The sequence below is a fragment of the Vipera berus genome (assembly GCF_964194415.1).
Source record: "Vipera berus genome assembly, chromosome: 3".
Classification (NCBI taxonomy): domain Eukaryota; kingdom Metazoa; phylum Chordata; class Lepidosauria; order Squamata; family Viperidae; genus Vipera; species Vipera berus.
This window is the reverse complement of record NC_138204.1, coordinates 200,997,152-201,016,788: the sequence shown is the minus strand read 5'-3', so window position 1 is coordinate 201,016,788 and position 19,637 is coordinate 200,997,152. Positions and strand designations below refer to the sequence as shown.

The following is a 19,637-nucleotide window of genomic DNA, read 5'->3' as shown; positions in this document are numbered from 1 at the left end:
TCCATTCAACTGCTTCTGTTTTAAGAAAGTTAAATTAACTGAAATCTTTCTTCTAAATTTGTCAAATAATCCATAAGGTTATCATGATATCAAAAGATTTGAACAACCCTTTCCCTGACAGCCTCCAGACAAAGATCGTCATGAGAAAAACCAACTAAATCTCAATCCTATAATCGCCTTTAAAGCTATGTTGAAATGGGTTAAGATTTTTCATCAACAATTGCCATGTTATATGAACCCAGCAACCTAAGTTTAATGTTAATTGAGATGAACAAGGAGATGCCATAAAAAGTTACATAAAGAGATAAAAACCAAAAATAAGCAAACTTGAGACTGATTTACAAAGCTGGTGTGTTTAGCCATAGTTGAGATTCAGCAGCTGTGTGTAAACTACAGGCAGAGGCCTCTGAAATAATCTTCTTGGTCAAACAAGAAGAAAAGAGCAAGGAAGTGGTTATGTTCATTCATGAATCTCTAAACCCATATTTAAAGCCATATTCATTGTCTTGTGTAACATTATCCAGAAGTCATTTCACCAGTAAACAGCAGCTGTGAAAACCTACTTTTCCCCCCCCCCACTAAAACATGGTTCACCATGAAGTGTAACAAAAACCACTGGCTCTAAACAGTCATATCTTCAAATCTCATTCATTGAATGACTCTGAGTTCCATTTAAAGGTAGTGGATAAGTCTTGCTCCTTACAGTTATAGGTCTAAATTCCTTATGAAGCACTTTCAGGCCCTAGCCTGCACATTTCAGTGGTTCAGTGTTGGTTTAGTCCAGGAAGATCTTCACATCACCAATAAACGAAGACATGATCACTCCTGTGTTGACTTATCTGACTAATTGCTGCCTTCTTGCATTGATGGATGCAATATAATGTGAGAAAGACCTTGGGGAGGGTGAGGAAGAACTGCTGCCTAAGGAACAGTCATATAAGAGAGGCCATAGCCTGCAGCTGGATAATGGAAGTAGAAAGAGGTTCCAAAGGGACTCTCCCTAGCTTCTCAGGCTGTAAAAGGTAGGCTGGGAGATTTGTACTTTCAGACTTGCAAGATTCTGTTACTGTCACCTTACAGTGAAATAGAATTAGCTCATCTGCTCATGTTTCCTGTATGATCTACCTGGGAAGCCTGACAGTGTGTCTCGTATTCCCATTTTTAGTTTTCTTCTGACCCTAGTTTCAATAATAGATTTGCAGATTGTTAAAATGATTGTATATTGGCCTTCTTCCACATTCAACAGAGTTGCTAATTGTTGCCGCCTTTGCAGGACGCATAATGGGAAAGCCCGTATGGCTCCTGTTTCAGAGGAAATGCTAACGAAATTTTGCAATGCTCTTCTTGGAGGTGCAAGTCAGTGTTGCTTACCATAGCTTCCTTAGGACACCTTGGCTTCTTTTCATGCTGAACCAATGAATGAAGATAGCATGTCATCTGCCTCCTGTTTTGGGAAGTCCCCTGTAGCTTGCTGAAAGGAGAACTGGGATACTGGTCAGCAATATAGGCAAAAACTGGGTGTTGAGCAGAAGGCCTTTGTTAACTCTGCGAAGTAGTCCAGACAAGAAACACAACCAGGAGTACTAGCTCTATCATTATTGTAAGGTTACATTAACAGGATCATGTAAGACTGAAAGTATTTTTCTCACCTTTTCCTTTTACTCTCCGGAAAACTAGGAAAAATCCTTTCTGAAATGAACCCTATGTTCTCCCTTCTTCTTGGACCGAGATACCTGGATAATGGTTCTCCAGTTTGTGGCTTTCCCTCCTGTCTCCAAAGGCCATTCTCACATACCATTACAGATTTCAATTCAATGAACCTCTTGCCAAAACACAATTTGGCAGAGGAAAATTGTTGCCCTTAAGATGATTCCTCACTGTCCCCATTGTCTATGAAATCATGATGCTATGTAAAGAACAGATGTATTCTAATTAAGAGTATTTTATTGGAATGCATTTTGGGGTTAAAAACTTGAGAAAATATGTATGAGTGAAAGAGCCCTTGTTGGGTATAATCTAATATGTAAGCGGAAAATGCAAAATGGCACAAATCAAAAGCAAACATCGGCAGATGCTTTACGCATAATTAGTCCAGGAAAAATGAATCATTTGAAAGGCTTAGGAAGAGCACAGCAGACTAATGAGAAAATAGGTGCCATACTGAAATTTCAATCAATGGGATACCAAGAAGGATTTATTTTTCCTGTTTTAGAGCCTATGTACACATAGATAGAAGAAGATATACAAATCAGATAAATATACAAAGATATACAAATCAAATAAATTGGAATCATTTTTTCTCCTGTCTGTTATGCAGGTCACACAGTTCATAGAAACTTGCATCTCTCTTAGATACAGATAGTTGCTTGTTTAGTAACCATACTAAGTGATTACTAAGTGAAGCCTTGACTGTCCCTGTGATCTTACTTCAACTTAGGTCATAAATACAGGCATTGGTCACATCACCGTCATAACTGGGAATGGTCATATTCCAAGGCAGTCATTAAATGGAGATTGCTTGTGGTCTCTTCCTTTTTCTTCTTCCTGTAGATGTGGTCCCACTTAGCCACCAATGGGTTGTCAGTTTACAGAGCAAAAACATCCCCTAGGGAACTTTTGGGACATAATGTTAGAGAAATTACTTGGGTTTATACTTATTACAGAGCTGCTTAATTTGTATTTCCTATATCAATAGATTAACCAGAATCATTATCCTTCTGGTTCTGAATTTTATGAAGCAGTTCTCCATAAAAGAAAAAAATGTCACAAAGTTATGCAAAGGACAGATGGGGTCCAAAATATATGCATGATGAAAATCTTTAAAAGGTTTTACAGAAGGGGGGTTAGTTGTGGAAATGGTTAAAAATTTAAGTTGAGATTAAAAAAAAGAGAACTCAGAATGGATAAATTCAACATTATAAGTTACTTTGTGCTTGTAGACTGACAAGCAATAGCAATAGCACTTGGACTTACATACCGCTTCACAGTGCTTTACAGCCCTCTGTGAGCAGTTTACAGAGTCAGCATTTTGCCCCCAACAATCTGGGTCCTCATTTTACCAACCTCAAAAGGATGGAAGGATGAGTCAGCCTTGAGCCAGTGAGAATTGTACTGCTGAACTGCAGGCAACCGGCAGGCAGCAGAAGTAGCCTGCAGTACTGCATTCTAACCACTGTGCCAACATGACAAGCACTATATATAACTTATTGAGAATTAATCCATAGCCCACAAATACTGTATGCCATGAATAGTTTTTGGTCCTATTTTTTAATTAATTGATTCATTTATATCCTATCTTTGATTTTTTTTTAATAAATAACTCAAGGTGGGAAACATACCTAATATTCCTTCTCCCTTCATATTTTCCCCACAACAACCCTGTGAGGTGGGTTGGACTCAGAGAAAGTAACAGGTCCCAAATTACCCAGCCATCTTTCATGCCTAAAGTGGAACTAGAACTCACAGTCTCCTGGTGATTGGCTCAGAAATACCCAGCTGGTTTTCATGTCTAAGGCAGGACTGGAACTCACAATCCTTAACCATTAGACCAAACTGGCTCTCTATTACTATCTTTCTCTCTTTCTATTATGTAGTCCAAAAATTGTCATGGTGAACTGGGAATAAAGAAAGTTTTATTTTTTTTCCGATTGAAGGCCTCACTTTGTAGCTATCTTTGCAAAGATAGTCAATGGAGCCAGAACTGTTGCTTAAATTGATTCTACTTCCCATAAATTTTAATTTAGTTCAAACTCTGTCCAGCTAATAACATTACTATCCTTTCCCCCCTTAATCACATGGAACATTATCATTTGAAAATAGCTTTTAAAAATTTGACCTTCCACCTTCACTTCTGGATTGTTGGTGCACAGGCTGGTTTCAGCCTTTGAGAAAACAGCTTGGAAGGTGGACTGAAAAGTCTTTTAAGTTCTGAAAGATTATAGGCATCCATGTTGAGTTTTTGCCCCATTTTATGACCTTTTTGTGAAGTGAATTGCTCTAATTCTTAAGTTAGTAACACGGTTCTTAAGGGCACCTGGCTTCCCCCTTGATTATGCTTGTCAGAAGGTTGCAAAAGGTGATCACATGAACCCGGGACCTCATAAATACATGTCAGTTGCCAAGGGTCCAAATTTTGATCACATGACCATGGGGACACTGCAACAATCCTAAGTGTGAAAAACTCACAAGTCACATTTTTGGTGCAGCTGTAACTTCAAATGGTCACTGAGCAAATGGTTATAAATCAAGGACTACCTGTAAATGTAAGAAGTTTGAGAGCTGTATGCAACGAAATTTCATTTTGATGTATGCCGATTGGTGTACATTCAAAGTGACAATAAAGTTATCACATCACTAAGTGTAAGCTCTCTGGTCAGACATGGGACAGAGATGAGCATTAACAGCCCATATAATTCAATTTCCAATTATTGCTATCATGGCTGGCATTGCCTGACAATGTGAATTGCCTGCCGTAGAGGAGAGCCAAAATGCACTGTAGACTAAATGGATTGGGCTATAAGCGGATTGTCTGGAAAGGCCCCTCATTGTGTCTTAATGTTCCCAGGCTGTGATGTTTTCAAGTGTCTTTATTTGTTTCCGTGTTGTATTACAGATCCCTTCTACAATCAGGTCTATCCATCAGGATAAAATCCTAGCACTTAGACAGCAGACTCAGTTCTTGTGGGAAGCTTATTTTTCTTCTGTTGAGAAGATTGTATTGACCACACTAGAGGTGAGTAACAATTTTCAGATAATAGCTGGAGCTGAAGCCTGACTTTTTTCGGTGTATTTGGATTGTGTCTGGTCTTGACTTTTGCAGGTACTTAGCAAGGCAATCGCCTCTACAAAGAATCGGATGGAGAGACTTTCGACTTCTTTATAACTTTTCTTCCCTGAGGAACGGGGGGGGGGGTCTTTGTCTCTGGGATTGGTGTAAGAAGAAATGACAGGCTGACAAATTGGCAACCATCTTAAGTTGCTAGGAAATGTGGTCTCTCGTAGACTAGAAGCTTCCTTGGGATTTTTGATAGCTAATAAATCAACTTGCTTGTCATTGATGGTAAATGGGTTCTTTAAGACCCTTTCCTGGGGGAAAAAAAATCATGTTTTGAAAAAAGTGATACTATAATACTTTTCCTCCGTTCAGTCAGGCTTTCTGCTCCAAGATGTTTTCAAGGTCTTTGATGGATGTCTGGAGGAAGGTGGAAAAAAATTTTGGGCTTAAGGCAGTAGCTATTTCAGATTAAGGAGGCAAATGTCAGAAACTTGACTGAGAATTAAAATGAGTTAGCTGCGTTTTTAAGTGCCTTTATGTTGAGCCTTAGCTTGATTTTGCAGATCCTGACTTGTACTCTTTTTTTTCCCTCTCAATTTCTTCATGTTAATGCTAAACCATGATTCAGGCTTGCATACATAAGGACAGACTCCAGCCTTTCCTAAGTCCTAGTGTAAAGAAAGGAGAAGAGATGATTCCCATATTAGTTTGACATTTGATCCTAGCAAAGCGATTCAATTCTTTGCGATCACAGATTACAGGCAAATGAGATTTTGACAATGCTAAAAATGCTTTCCTGCAAATCTGCATGTGGCATATGCAGTAAGACTGAATTTCTTGAATTCAGTTTCTGAAAAAATCCCGCTCCCTGTTGATTCATCCAGATTTGGAGTCAGCTACATTTTCCTTTTTTTCTCCCTTCCTATAGCAAATTCCTCTCTTCCTGTTGTTTCAGTTTTAATCACCACCATAATGAGTTCTCTCATTAAGTAAAAATATTTTTCAAACTGATTTCATTCAGATTAGAACTGATCCAACAGAAGCAATGGCTTTAGATTAGTCTTGATTCAGGCCCAAGATTATATTGCATCTATACTTATAACAGGCTTACAATGACTGGCTTATATGATGGCATCATTGTTCAGTCACTAAGTCATGCCCGACTCTTCGCAACACTGTGGACCACAGCATGCCCTGCTCCCCTATTTTGCCCCCCCAGTCTCCCAGAGTTTTCCCAAATTCACGTTCATTGCACTAGATGACACTATCTAACCACTTATGACACTCTCTAACCACTTATCTAACTCCTAACAGTATGCAAATAATGCTGAGATTGAAAACTTCCCAGAGAGTGCTATAAAACACTATTGGGCGGTATATAAGTCTAAATGCTATTGCTAGTGCAATCTCATCCTCTGCCATCCCCTTCTCCTTTAGCTTTTAATCTTTCTCAACATTAGGGTCTTTTCCAATGAGTCCTCTCTTGTCATTTGATAGCCGAAGTATTTGAGCTTCAGCTTCAGTATCTGTCCTTGTAAAGAATAGTCAGGGTTTATTTCAAGATGGATTGGATTGATTTGATTTCCTTGCAGTCTAAAGGACTTACAAGAGTCTTCTCCAGCACCACAATTTGAAACCTTCAATTTGGCGCTCAGTCTTCCTTACGGTCCAATCCTCACACCCACACATTACTCCTGGGATGATGGCATCTCTGCAGATACAATTCTAAGCCATGTTTAATATTGACAGAACGGACTGGGGCAGCTGAGAAGTTAGCTTTCAAGATTAAAAAGTAAATTTTCCAGGATTCAAAGTCAACTCAGCTCTTGGTGATTATCAATACGTCCATGCAGTTTGTTTTCTTTCCACCAAAAATAAACAAATGTGGTTTTTTTTCCATTGCTTCTTCTGAACAGTATAGTCTGCAGATTCCTTAGTGGTTCCCACTTGTGATTCACCAAGGTTAATCTTGCTTAGCTTAGGCTAGACAAGGTCAACTAACTATTGCTATCTGCTCAGGAAGATTGTAAGAAGTTGCTATTTTATCTGCTAGTTTGTGTGCTACTATACACACTGTTCTGCAGAGCAAAACAAGTTACATTTGAAATGTTCTAATATCTGTTTCAGCAATAGATATGACCTATTTTCATATATGCTGGGAAGAAGCTACACATATTTGCTGTGGTTCCTTCGATACCCATTAAAATTGTACTATAGGCTACCAAAACAACAGCTTGTTCATATAAACTGGTTCTTTTAAAGCAATGCATTGCTGGCTGGGGTATTCTGGGAGTTGAAAGTCACACAACTTAAAATGGTTAAGGTTGGGAAATTATTGTTTTAAAGCAACCTGTTGAGGACTTCATCTTTCACTACTTGGTCAGTCCTCCTAGATAGAAATTTTCCTTTTTAAAAAAAAATCTTTGATTAGCCATAGGGATGTTCCTTTTTTTTCCCCTGTACCTGTTTCCTCAAAACTTGAATTGATTTTACCTGGTGGGACAAAGGTAGAACTGAATGAGATGTGAGGGTATTTATCCAATTCATATTCCCACAAAAGGAAAAGGAGCTGAATTAAATGAAATGCAATCTTCACCTGCTTTATGTTTGCTTGACTTCGTGAAATTAAAACCTATATAAAACCAGTTTTAATACTGAAAGAAAGGAGAGTGAGACAATTTGCATATTCAATGCATATTGACTTAATTCAACAGAAATATCCTCATCCCCATTAAAAGTAGATTCATGACCCAGGAGTGTGGGAGGCGAGGAAAAGAATTGATATCAAGATAGAAATGCACCCTTTGGAACACATTTTAATTTAGAGTCCTTTTATGGGGGAAAAATCGTTATCTCATTCAGCCCAGTTTCCGGATTGAAATTTCCTTCTTCAATCCATGCAGGCTACATGTTTACTTAATTAGTAAGTTTACAAAAATAAGCTTTTGAGTCCCCAGGAAGAGTGGAGGCCAGCCAAATTGACACAAATATGTTTGACACAAATTCATTTTTAGACCAAACTTTCAGCAGTGATTAAAAGGGGAGGAAAAATGAAGAGCGCAAATTGCAAATGGCATTTAGCGATGGGTGTGGAACTATTTTTCCTGTGCAATTTTTACGGCTAGCAAAAGAGCTGTAAATTGCCTCTATTTTTGTTCTTTCCTGTATCCTTTCCTACAAAGCTTTCCCAGCCTTTTGGACGATTAAATATTGTTTTCAGAGCCTGAATGGTTATCTGTTAAATTTGGTGCAGCCTTTTAAGATGGTCCCTGATCCATCAAATAACAGGATCAGTTTGATTTGTCAGCCTGACCTGTAACTGAAAATACCTATCAGCAGTGGCATTTGGGAACGGGTTTCAAAGTTAAACTGCTCTGAGTCGTAGGAAACCATATAAGAGGGTGTTCTGTTTTAAAGGGAAAGTTGTCCTAGATATGATGGTCTAATTTTTTGGAGAAATCTTTTCTCTGCAAAATCAGAGGCCAGCTGTATGTGGCACTTTCACAGAGGTAATTATTTGTCACTGAAAAAGTGACAAATAAAATATTATATAGTGAACTATGTTAACCCATCTTGTGTTAAGTCAGACGATGGACATGTTGAGTACAGTATTTGTTAAACTAACCAGTATTAGCTTTTTTAGTAACAGTAGGGTGTTTCTGGATTTCATTGGACAGAGTAGGGATTAAAATTTAGGGCATTTTGCTGTTGAAACACATAATTTGTCATAGGTTAAAACAATAATTTGCAGATAGGCCCCAATGTGACCACACATAAACCAACCTTTGCAATCCATGTGATTTATTTTTCTTCCTTTTAGATTATTTACTATTGCAAAATATTTAAATTGGGAGCTGACATGCTGCAGAGCAAAGCACCAGCTTGTATTATACTCTTGTATTTATAGAAATATCTCTGGATACTACATAGTCCCCATGGGTATGTTTAAAAAATAATTAGTTAGCGGCAGCCTATGATGTTTTGGAAATGTAATCAACTGTTTAGGGGGGAAAAATTAAGCAGTCAGTCAGATGGCAGAGACTAATCGCACAATCCTGTGATTGTGTGTGTCCATAATAACAACCATTTTTATGAGAGGCATGGGCCTAGTCAGCAGGGATAGGCAACCTCGGCTCTTTTATGGCTTATGGACTTCAACTCCCAGAATTCCTGAGTCAGCTATGCTGACTCAGGAATTCTGGGAGTTGAAGTCCATGAGTCATCAAAGAGCCGAGGTTGCCCACCCCTGGCCTAGTGGCTGAAACATGCCCTCAGAAATGCCAAGCAGACTTCAAAAAAGCCTCTTCCAAAGCTATGGTCCTTCCCTCCTTCTGGAAACTTCATTCTTGTGGGCTATGTTATCATACTGAAAAAGTTCTGTAGATTGTGGTAGGAAACACAGCTATATAGTCATTCCATTCCTATAGGCAGGATATGATTTTTTATTTAAGTATATTCCACCTTTATTTTTTTTAATAAGCAACTCAAGGTGGCAAACATATCTTAATACTCCTTCTTCCGCCTATTTTCCCCACAATAAGAACCCTGTGAGCTGAACTGAAAGAGAGTGACAGGCTCTCAGATGGCTTTCAGGCCAAGGTGGGACTAGAATTCACAGTCTCCTGGTTTCCGGCTTGGTGCCTTAACCACTAGAACACATGGATAATTTGTTCTTTTTTAAACGTACTGTACTTGAAGTTTGATAAACAATGGATGCCTAACTTGGATTCTATAATGATTTAAATGAGGACCACTAAGCAGGTCTGAATCCTAACAAAATAGAGAACCAAACTATGTTTCTTAAATTCAGGATTTAGTCATTTCTGTTATCAAGGATCTTTCTTAGATGCTCTGTGATTGCAGTAGTTTTGGATAAAGAAAGCATCAAACTATCTAAGCGAAGGAGAAAGAAATACAGTAGTACTTTATTTCAATTAAGCAAGTGTACACATTCCATTGTGCAGCTTGTCTTTTCAATGATTTTTGCAAGATCATTCCTTTCCTCATTAGGGAGAAAATTCTGGATTTATAGAGCACATTGAAGCGCCAACATCTCGTAATAAATATCAGAAAATAGGATTTCCCACATTACTAAGGATATCTTGAGAACCAAATCTGTTCATTTTAAAACAAAGCAAAATTAAGGAAAGCTGGAATTCTCAGGTCCCAGATTTCGAATCCCAGCACAAAAACCTTACATTTTCTTCCACAATATTATGAAATTACAACAGTACATTAATTGTCACTGATTTTTCTTGGGCCAGAAATGGAATACCTTTATTACAAAGTTTTCCATGTAATTTGTATTTCTGAAACTACTATAATGCTATATTCTTTTTAGTCTTGGAAGGAGAACTGAAATAGGTTAAAAACATTGCCTTTCAGAAATACTTCTCATTCGGTCTGAAGCTACCACGGTATTTATGTTATATATCGATGGCAAAATTGCAGAATGAATCCGTCAGTCTCTCCAATGACTTGTGCATTTTGGAAACCAGAACTATTCTGATGTTAGTTACATCCTAGTTTAATATAGTGCCTGCAGCAATACATGAGATAACTAAAATTCCTAACCTACTGTACATGGATCATCTGGGTGGTGAAAAGATTCCACACCAATTCTAAATAATCTGCCACTCAGTGGCTTTGGTGAAAGAGTTCTGTTTTTTTTCCTCATTAAGAGCTTCCTAAATATTGTTTTAACTTCTTGCTTTTCAGATTATTCAAGACAGAATATTTAAGCACATATCCCGTAACAGTTTAATATGGAATAAACACCCTGGGGGGTTATTCGTACTGCCGCAGTATTCATCATATCTGGGAGATTTCCCTTACTATTATGCTAACTTAGGTAAGTAGTTCTCTCTTGAGGACCATACTGGTGGGGAAAATGAATCTCATTTCTGGCTGATGTGTAACTAACAGTCAGAAGCAAATGGAATCTAAGCTTGCAATAAGGTGGCCCTCTAAACCAATGTATGAACACAAGCTCTCAATGAAAGTTCTTTTACTTTTCTAGCAAAAGAGTAGGAATTTGAGAAAATAGACTAGCTGCACCAAATCACATAAGACCACAGGCTGCAACCAAAGGTATTGTCAGTTTTCTGCCATAGTCCAGACAAGAAGCACCAACCAACTGGCTGGGGAATTCTGGAAGTTGAAGTCCACAAGTTATTGTAATAGAATCTATCTTTTACTCTCCCCAAAACTAAGGATGGCCCTTTCTGATATGTTTTCTCTACCCTTCCTCCTTCAAACTCAGATTTTATTTATCAGATTGTTGTCTAGCCTGCAGCTCTTCCTCCTGTCTTTCATGATGAGTCCCACATAGCAGAACAGTAGTCATCATTATTTGTCAAGAGAATAAGGAAAAATGGAAGGACGGGGAATGTAAAACTATCCAAATCGAGCAAATAGCTTTGAAAATAAATAAAAGAACCCTGATTTTACCTGTTTATGTTTTCTCTGGCACTGTCCTTGATTCCAGCTCTGCCAGAGCTTTTGGGCACTGAACCTGAATCACTGTGCCAGTAAGAAAACCGCTGTAGACCTTCTTCTCTTAAGGCCACCAGTCAACCAGACTAGTGACAAAAAAAACCTTTTAACTCTGAGTCCCTCTGAATCCTACCACACTGTCTTTCAAAGGAAAAGTTTGGTGGTATTAGATTATGGAGTAGTTAAGAGCCATCATTCCCATTATTCATTGTAATAGCAAATGGAAGATGGATGACCTATAAATTTTATGAATAAATACATATTTAAATAATATTTATTTATTTATTTGTTTGTTTATTTATTTATTTATTTATTTATTTATTAAATTTATAGCCCATCCATCTTATCTCAAGATAACTCTGGATGGGAGATCTAAGGAGATATTTATTTTTCTGCTTAATTTTTGGTTTTCGTGATTATTATTTTTCCTTTAAGGAAGAATTGCCTTAAATTTTGGTCATTTTTCTTTGGATGCCGATATTCACATCAATGATTTGATTTATTACTCCCAAGTTTCATCACAATAACAAAAAAAGGAGGCTTTGGTTTTTATCTGCTTAATTTTCGTTTTTCTACCTATTTTTTTTTCCTTTAAGGAAGAAATGCCTTAAATTCTGCATCATTTTTCTTTGGATGCATGTATTAACTTTATAGATTGCCTTTTTTCCTAAATATTTTACTTTTTAAATACCTGCTTTATCTCTTCCAGCAATCTCGCTTTTATTTATATATTTTGGTTTTTTAACAGCTATGATATTGTTGGTTCTATGCCGCACAGAGTCACATTCAGTGAGATGGGTGGGCATATAAAATTATTTAGCAAAAATATTTTTTTTTTTTTAAATGGGATAATGAGAGATTTACCTTAATTTGCCTCAGAATATGGAAATTGTCTTCTTTTCTGGGAAGTTCATTCTTATGGAATCAGCTAGCAAATAATAAGAATAATAAGAAAGAATAAGAATAATAATGTTGGAAGGGACCTTGGAGGTCATCTAGTCCAAACCCCTGCTCAGGCAGGAATTTAGTGCACTTTGTGTTGAGGGTTAAAGTCAAAATATTTTAGAACTTTTAAAATGATTGGGCTGGTTAATTTTTCTCTCATTTTCTTCTCAGGAGTCAAGGCCCCATCCAAATTCACCGCCGTCATCCATGCAGTTACTCCTCTGGTGTCCCAATCTCAACCTGTGCTGAAACTCCTGGTTGCAGTAGCCAAATCCCAGCACTGTGCTCAGGTGAGAAATACAATCAAAAGCCCATAAAGATGATGGAACTTGCAAAGATAGCTAAATTCTTTGATTGGAGAAAAAAAACAGTATCTTCACGTATGATTGAGTGGAAACCAGTATGGAGTATTTGCATCAAATTGAAAAATATGCACTTATGATTTGTGCTTTTGCTGGTTAGAAAAAGACTGGATAATAGTAAAGAGTGAGCTTTCTTTTGTAATCATGGAATGAGGCATAACTGTAATTGTGCTTAATGTTTGCTACAAAGGAAATCAGAAGCTTCTTCTGTTTGCTTTTATTTTTTTCTTTCTGCACTTTTCCTTTTTTTCCTTTTCTCTCTCTTCTGCTTTTACTTTTTATTAGTTTGCATTAGTTTTTAAGTTCTTGGTAAAACTTTTACTGCAAATTTATATTAAAAATGAATAAATGCTTTAAAGGAGCAGTGAATGGCCCATGATCTGCATGGCATGTGAAACCTCACAGCGCCCATTTCATGGTTCTCATTAGGAAGAACCAAAATGTTCAGCCAGCTTTTTGCATTGGGTTTCCTTTGATTAAGGGGTAGACCTCTCCATCTTCCCGGTGTGGCGAGTTTCAAAAGATAAAAATAAATGCCTCAAATCTCTTTAAGATTTAAAATTCCACCCATTTTCTAAAAAAGCACCATGAACATTTTGGACTCACTCATTTTGGGGACACAATGACATCACCACCCATCCCTTGAGTGGCCTTCAGAAGCCCCCAATCCTCAAGTGTGATCCTTACACTCTGTACATAGCTTAAGGGGACATTGTAATCTGAATTACTTGGTGGCATATGCCTTACACTGAGTTGAACTTTGGTATTGTCTATTGCTGAGTACAGAATCTTACGCTGTTTTCCACTCACCTCTCTACCCTCATTAGAAGATACCAGCACAAAATATATCAAAATGAAAATTGTTTATGCAGGAGCGCTCCTTGGGAAAAAAATGGAGCTAAAAGCCTGTTTGCCACAGGACTAAACTAAACTATCCTAGATAGATAAACTCGGTCACTTCTCCTATTTAGATTAGGTTTATTATCAGGCTGTATGATAAAAGAGAAATGAAGTTTGGCAATCTGTTTAAATTATGCCAATTAACAAGATTTGCATAATTGCTGTGAGACTAATTCAGCCTCTTAAAATTTCTGCACAGTATACAGTTTTTAGTGGTCTTTGAAAAGTCTAAAAAAAGTGTGAAAAACACTGAAACTCACGACGTAATCCAACAGCCTCTTCTGTTCCTCTTCCTCCATGTTGACTTTTAAGTCAGGAGGACTGGTAACTTGCAGAGATTGCCAGGAAGCTAAATTCAATTCTTGTAAGACATTCTGCATTTGTTGCTGGAGAATGGGGGCAAATAAGCTGCCCTGATCTTTCGAAAAGCTGAATTCTGCATTCGGTATCAGGACACAAGCTCCCATAAAAACATGATCACCACTGATGAGAGCACCCTGCTGTGATGTCAAGCTGTGAACACTTTGTCTCTTGTCTTTTGTCCAAGATGTTTTCCAGATTGTCTTTTTAATGAAGTCCCGTCCAACTGGGATGACTTTCTTGTTGTTAGTCAGCAGAAGTAAAAACAACAACAACAACAAAAGTTAATTAGCCCCTCTTCTCTAGCTAAGGGACGCGGTGGCTCAGTGGGTTAGGATGCTGAGCTTGTCGATCAGATGGTCGGCAGTTTGGCGGGTCGAATCCCGAGTACCGTGTAACAGAGTGAGCGCCTGTTACTCGTCCCAGCTTCTGCCAACCTAGCAGTTCGAAAGCACGTAAAAATGCAAGTAGAAAAATAGGGACCACTATGGTGGGAAGGTAACAGCGTTCCGTGCACCTTTGGCGTCTAGTCATCCTGCCCACATGACCACGGAGACATCCTCGGACAAGCGCTGGCTCTTCAGCTTTGAAATGGAGATGAGCACTGGCCCCTAGAGTCGGAAACGACTAGCACGCATGTGCGGGGGAACCTTTACCTTTACCTCTCTAGCTAGGAATTAAATCTCATTGGGGGACTTTTTCTCTTTTCATTTGTTTCTGGTTGTGAAGTTCTAGACCAGTGGTGGTGAACCTATGGCATCCGTGCCAGAGGCGGCACTCAGAGCCCTCTCTTTTGGCACATGTGCTGCCACCAGCAGCAGGTCCATCAGACCGCCACCACCTCCCGGAGCAGGAGGCGAAGCAGCCGACTAGCAAGCTCAAGTAGAGGTCATAGAACAGAGGTCACCAACCATTGTGGATGGCGGACTGGAAGAAAAGGGAGGGGGAAGCATTTTACATGCGTGCGTGTGTTCACCGGGCTGCAAACACGCATGTGCGGCAAATGGGGCGGGGCTAGTGCCTGTGTGATACTCATTAGCCCTGCCCCATTCTTGCATGGCTCAGTGCCTTGTATTTGTATCCCACCACGCGGCAGCGGCCGTTTTTGCACCTTGCAGCATGGTGGTCCATTTTTGCACCCCTGTTTTTGCATGCCGGAGACGGCACTCGGAGGTGCCTCCCTCCCCCCCCCCCCGAGGACACCAAAATGCTAATGCGGCCCTGGCACTTTGCAATAAATGTGGGGTTTGGGTTGTGGTTTGGGCACTTCTGTCTCTAAAAGGTTTACCATCACTGTTCTAGAGTAAGAGTGCAGAGCAGGTAGCTAAGATAGCCCTTGAGCCTCTGTACACTGTGACCTCTGCAAGCATTTTCCTAACGGGAAAACTCTTCTTGACATTTCAGATCATTGTCTTATGGAATTGTGATAAGCCCCTCCCTGCCAAGCATCGCTGGCCTGCCACTGCTGTGCCTGTCATTGTTATCGAAGGAGAAAGCAAGGTACATTTTCATTGTTGTGGTTACTGTTGTTTGCTTGTTTTAAAATTACAGCTACATGCCTTAATTCCTCCTGGTTCTTCTTACCTTCTTAATGCATCCTTCCTCCAGACTGAGGCAGGATAGATTGCATAGATAAGTCTGGGCTCCCAGTTTGTTTGTTTTTTTTAAAAAAAATGAGACTGGTTCCCACCTCACCTCTCTCTTATATATTTTGAAAGTCAGTGGGCCTTGGGAATATATAAGAGATTTAACAACTACAATTGGGACCAAGATTTCTGCTGGTAAGCACATCAGTTGTTAAGTGAGTTGAGCCTGATTTTTGCAAGGGTTTTTAGTGAATCGCTACGGTTGTTAGCTGAATCACACCGCTGTTAATTGAATCTGGCTTGCCCGTGACCTTTACTTGTCAGAAGCCTACTGGGAAGGTCACAAATGACAATCACATGACACATACACACACACACACACACACACACACGAGACACTGCAACTGTTGCAAGTACATGTCTGAATTTTGATCACATGGCCGTGGACATGCTACTATGGTTATAAGTATGAGGACCAGCCATAAATCACTCTTTTTGGTGCCACTGTAACTTTGATTGGTTGTTAAATGAATGATTGTTAAGTTGAGGACCTAGCTGTATACTAGACTACCAATTTATCGGATTTGAGGTGGCATAGTAGATTTGGAGTGAGAAGAGAATAATAGATTTAGGCAACAATGAAAAAAAAATCTCCTGCTGACTTGTACTTTACACCTGACTTTGCATTCAAGCAAGTTTATAATACGGTAGCAAAGTATCAGATCCATTATTCCTTCTCCATAATCGCAAAGTACTTGTACAACATACTTCAAGGAGGGTGCTGATTCTACAGTTTCATGCAATTTCATGGTTCTTTATTGAACTAGATGTCCCAATTGGGGGAAAAATATATCTAAATTATTGAAGCTCCCAGGTATTTCTCATCCATCTGAAAAGAATGGAGGTAATATCTGTGCTTTTCTCCAATACACTAAATGGCCAATAAGGTGGCAGCTAAATCAGTTGTTGACTCAGATCTCAGGGTAGTTTGAGATTCACTCCAGGGCTCAGAGACAGAAGGCTTCTGTTTGAGGCTGCCCGCTTCTACAGATTTGATTGCTTCCTTCTGTCTCCTTCCACTTTTGTTGTGTTGTTTCACGTATTGGAGGGCCTAAGGAAAGAATAGATCTTAAAAGGTTCAAAAATGCAGCTAAGCAATAGTCTTGGAGCTTTTTAGGGACTACAAAGAAATCTGGAAGTGTCGTCAAGAGGATCATATTTCTCCTCCTGCACAGCAAATGGGGAAAAAAATATGTTTAGAATGTCAAATTGGCAATTTTTTTTACAGCGTAAGCTAACTTGATCAAGCATAACAATTTGCTCAAGCCTGACACCTTTCAGACACCCAGGATTATAGCCCCCATTTGCTTTGCTGCTGAGAATTATCCAGGATTTGAATCCATCAAAAACCCCAGGGTGGCAAAAATTGTTATAAAAGATGCCTTAAATGTTTTCTGCCTCAGGACCATCCTTCCCCCTCAAAAAGCTGTGTTCATGTGTGAATGGTTGAAACTCATTATTAGCACTCTATGGTAGATACCTTGTCTTTCAATACTTCATCTTCATTTTTATAAAAACAAGAGCAAACTCACCACAAAAATAGGTCTTCCCAATATAAATGTTTTGGCTGACAAAAGAAAGATATTTTTTTAAAAAAAAATACAGATTCTGCTGCTGTTTTTCCTTCTAGAAGTACGAAGATTTAATGAGAAAAGTTAGTTGGCAAATCAGTGAAGAGGATTGGGGTGGGGGTGGTGACAAGAAAGAAGCAAATCTGAACAAAACAAAAATCCAAATTTGTTTCATCATTCATCAGTGCCGATTAGATCATAGTCTAATCAGCTTTCACACTTCATCAAAGGTTGTGCCGTAATTCTCAGAAAAATGTTCTCAAAATAAGTTTAGAAATGCACATTTTGGGATTCTGAGTTTGCACATTGGTGTGGAAATGGAATGAACTACATCTAGAAATGGCATGCAGCAGAAATGGATTGAATTGTCTGCCTGTGATAAATTAATGTATAGACACACGGAGAAGCCAAAATGTCTCAAGAGAACCCAACAATATTCTTGTATCAACTACTGCTCACAAATTGATGTCAGGGTGGCTTGAAAAGATTAATGCAAAATCCTACACAGTCATTGTATTGTCTTAGGAATGTTGTAACTTGCAATTTACACTCCTTTTGTTCGTCACTTCTTGTTTTCAACGATAGTATAAGGCTAGCTATAGATTTTGAAAACCAGCCAGTGAAGTGTATTGGTTAGAGCATTAGATATTGCTTGGGAGGTATAAGTTAAAATCTTCACTCAGCCATGAATTTTAGCCTGAGGCACTGCGTCAGTCACTATCATTTAACCTAGCCTACCTCATCAGATTTTGATGAAGATGAAGTAAGAAGGAATTCGAAATACTACTTTAAGCTTTTGGGAAGCATATATATCCTAAATATAGCCATGACTTATTGCCTTTTAATTGTATAAAAATGGTTGGTTGGTTGACTTCCAAAAAAATCAAACTAGAGCATTATGCATGACAACATTTGGGGTAAGGGAATAATGCGAACACATAAATCTAGAAGGCCACTCTTGCTGAAATTAATCAGGAGTAACATAATCACATTGTTAGGTCGGATGCAATAAGCTGCAAAGGAATTCAGTTCTTGCACAGGAAGCGCTTTTCTCTCACAGCCATCCCCCCCTCCCCCTTTAATGCTGTGGTAGAATGTTAAGTCTTTGGTCTCGAGTATGGAGGCCCTGCCTGCAGATAAGTCTCAAGAGCATCTCACCGACCCATCCCGTTCGCCCTACAGGTGATGAGCAGTCGCTTTCTGCCCTATGAGAACATTGTCACAGATGCTGTTCTAAGCCTCGACGAAGATACGGTGCTTTCAACCACTGAGGTGAGATATTTTATCTGTGGAGTGAACTGGCTCTTCCAATTCATACTAGTATTTGACCTTTCTTTCTTTCTTTCTTTCTTTCTTTCTTTCTTTCTTTCTTTCTTTCTTTCTTTCTTTCTTTCTTTCTTTTTTCCTTCCTTCCTTCCTTCCTTTTCCAAATCTATTTAAGGGGTTCTTGGTGCTCTCTGAGCTTGGTTGTTTTCTTTCAGATTTTTTATTACCCAAACCACATAACATCATCAATGCTAGTAACAAGTGGCCTTCTAATAAGGATCGAGAGGAAAAACCACAGCCCTTACTAACACTGATGAAGTTACTTACTTTGGGTAATGAACTGTCTGCAAGCTCAGAGTACACCAAGGATCCCTCATTTCAATCCTAAACTACAAATATTCTCCTTAAAAGTCTGTTTATTTTACTTTCGCAGTTATTCCGTGCTGCAAAAATCTTGCAATGATACTCATCTAGAGAGCGCCATGTTGCAGAAGGCTGCCTATCATATAGTATAACAAAAATTCAGGTAGCTGGCACTACATAAATCGAACGTGGTCCACTTAGCTTTCATTGAAATCTGCTCTAGACCATATTCCAGATCTCTTCATTATTATGAAGAATAATAGTGGTGGCGCAGTGGTTAGAATGCAGTACTGCAGGCTACTTCTGCTGACTGCTGGCTGCCAGCAGTTCAGCAGTTCGATTCTGATGGGTTCAAGGTTGATTCAGCCTTCCATCCTTCCGAGCCCAGTATCTGTTTTAACTAAGAGGAAGCAATATCAATATCATCTTAGATTTATATACCGCTTCACAGTGCTTTACAGCCCTCTCTAAGCGATTTACAAAGTCAGCATATTGCCCCCAACAATCTGGGTCCTCATTTTACCAATATCAAATGGATGGAATGCTGAGTCAACCTTGAGCCGGTGAGTCTTGAACTGCTGACAGCCAGCAGCCAGCAGAATAAGCCTGCAATATAGGCATTCTAACCACTGCACCACCACGGCTCTGCTGGCAACCTAATTCCGTGTCCATCTGGAATTCTTGTGGTTTCATCTCAGCAATGCTTCTTGGTCTATCAGAAAAAAAGGTTGACTGTCCTATTGGGCCAAATGTAACATGCAGATATAGATGGATGTATACCAAGTATTCACAAGTGTATACATACAGACAGCTAGTTTTTGTATTAATTTCTACTATATTCTGGTTTTAAGAGCTGTGTTTGCCTAGCATTGGCCTGATATTTCTTTGGAGAAGCACCACACACAAAGCCTAGATTGCACGTCTCTCTTCCCTACTTCAGAACTGCTGTACTAAA

General features: G+C 38.9%; 1 protein-coding gene across 1 annotated transcript in view; it reads left to right on the top strand.

Moving 5' to 3' along the window:
* The window catches only part of EXT1 (exostosin glycosyltransferase 1), a 303,105-nt gene that overhangs the window by 268,189 nt on the left and 15,279 nt on the right, over positions 1 to 19,637 (top strand). The window contains exons 4-8 of the mRNA XM_081326143.1: positions 4,613 to 4,732; positions 10,493 to 10,625; positions 12,386 to 12,504; positions 15,241 to 15,336; positions 18,236 to 18,325. Coding sequence (XP_081182269.1) covers positions 4,613 to 4,732; positions 10,493 to 10,625; positions 12,386 to 12,504; positions 15,241 to 15,336; positions 18,236 to 18,325 — 558 coding nt within the window. The remainder of the gene's footprint in view (positions 1 to 4,612; positions 4,733 to 10,492; positions 10,626 to 12,385; positions 12,505 to 15,240; positions 15,337 to 18,235; positions 18,326 to 19,637) is intronic.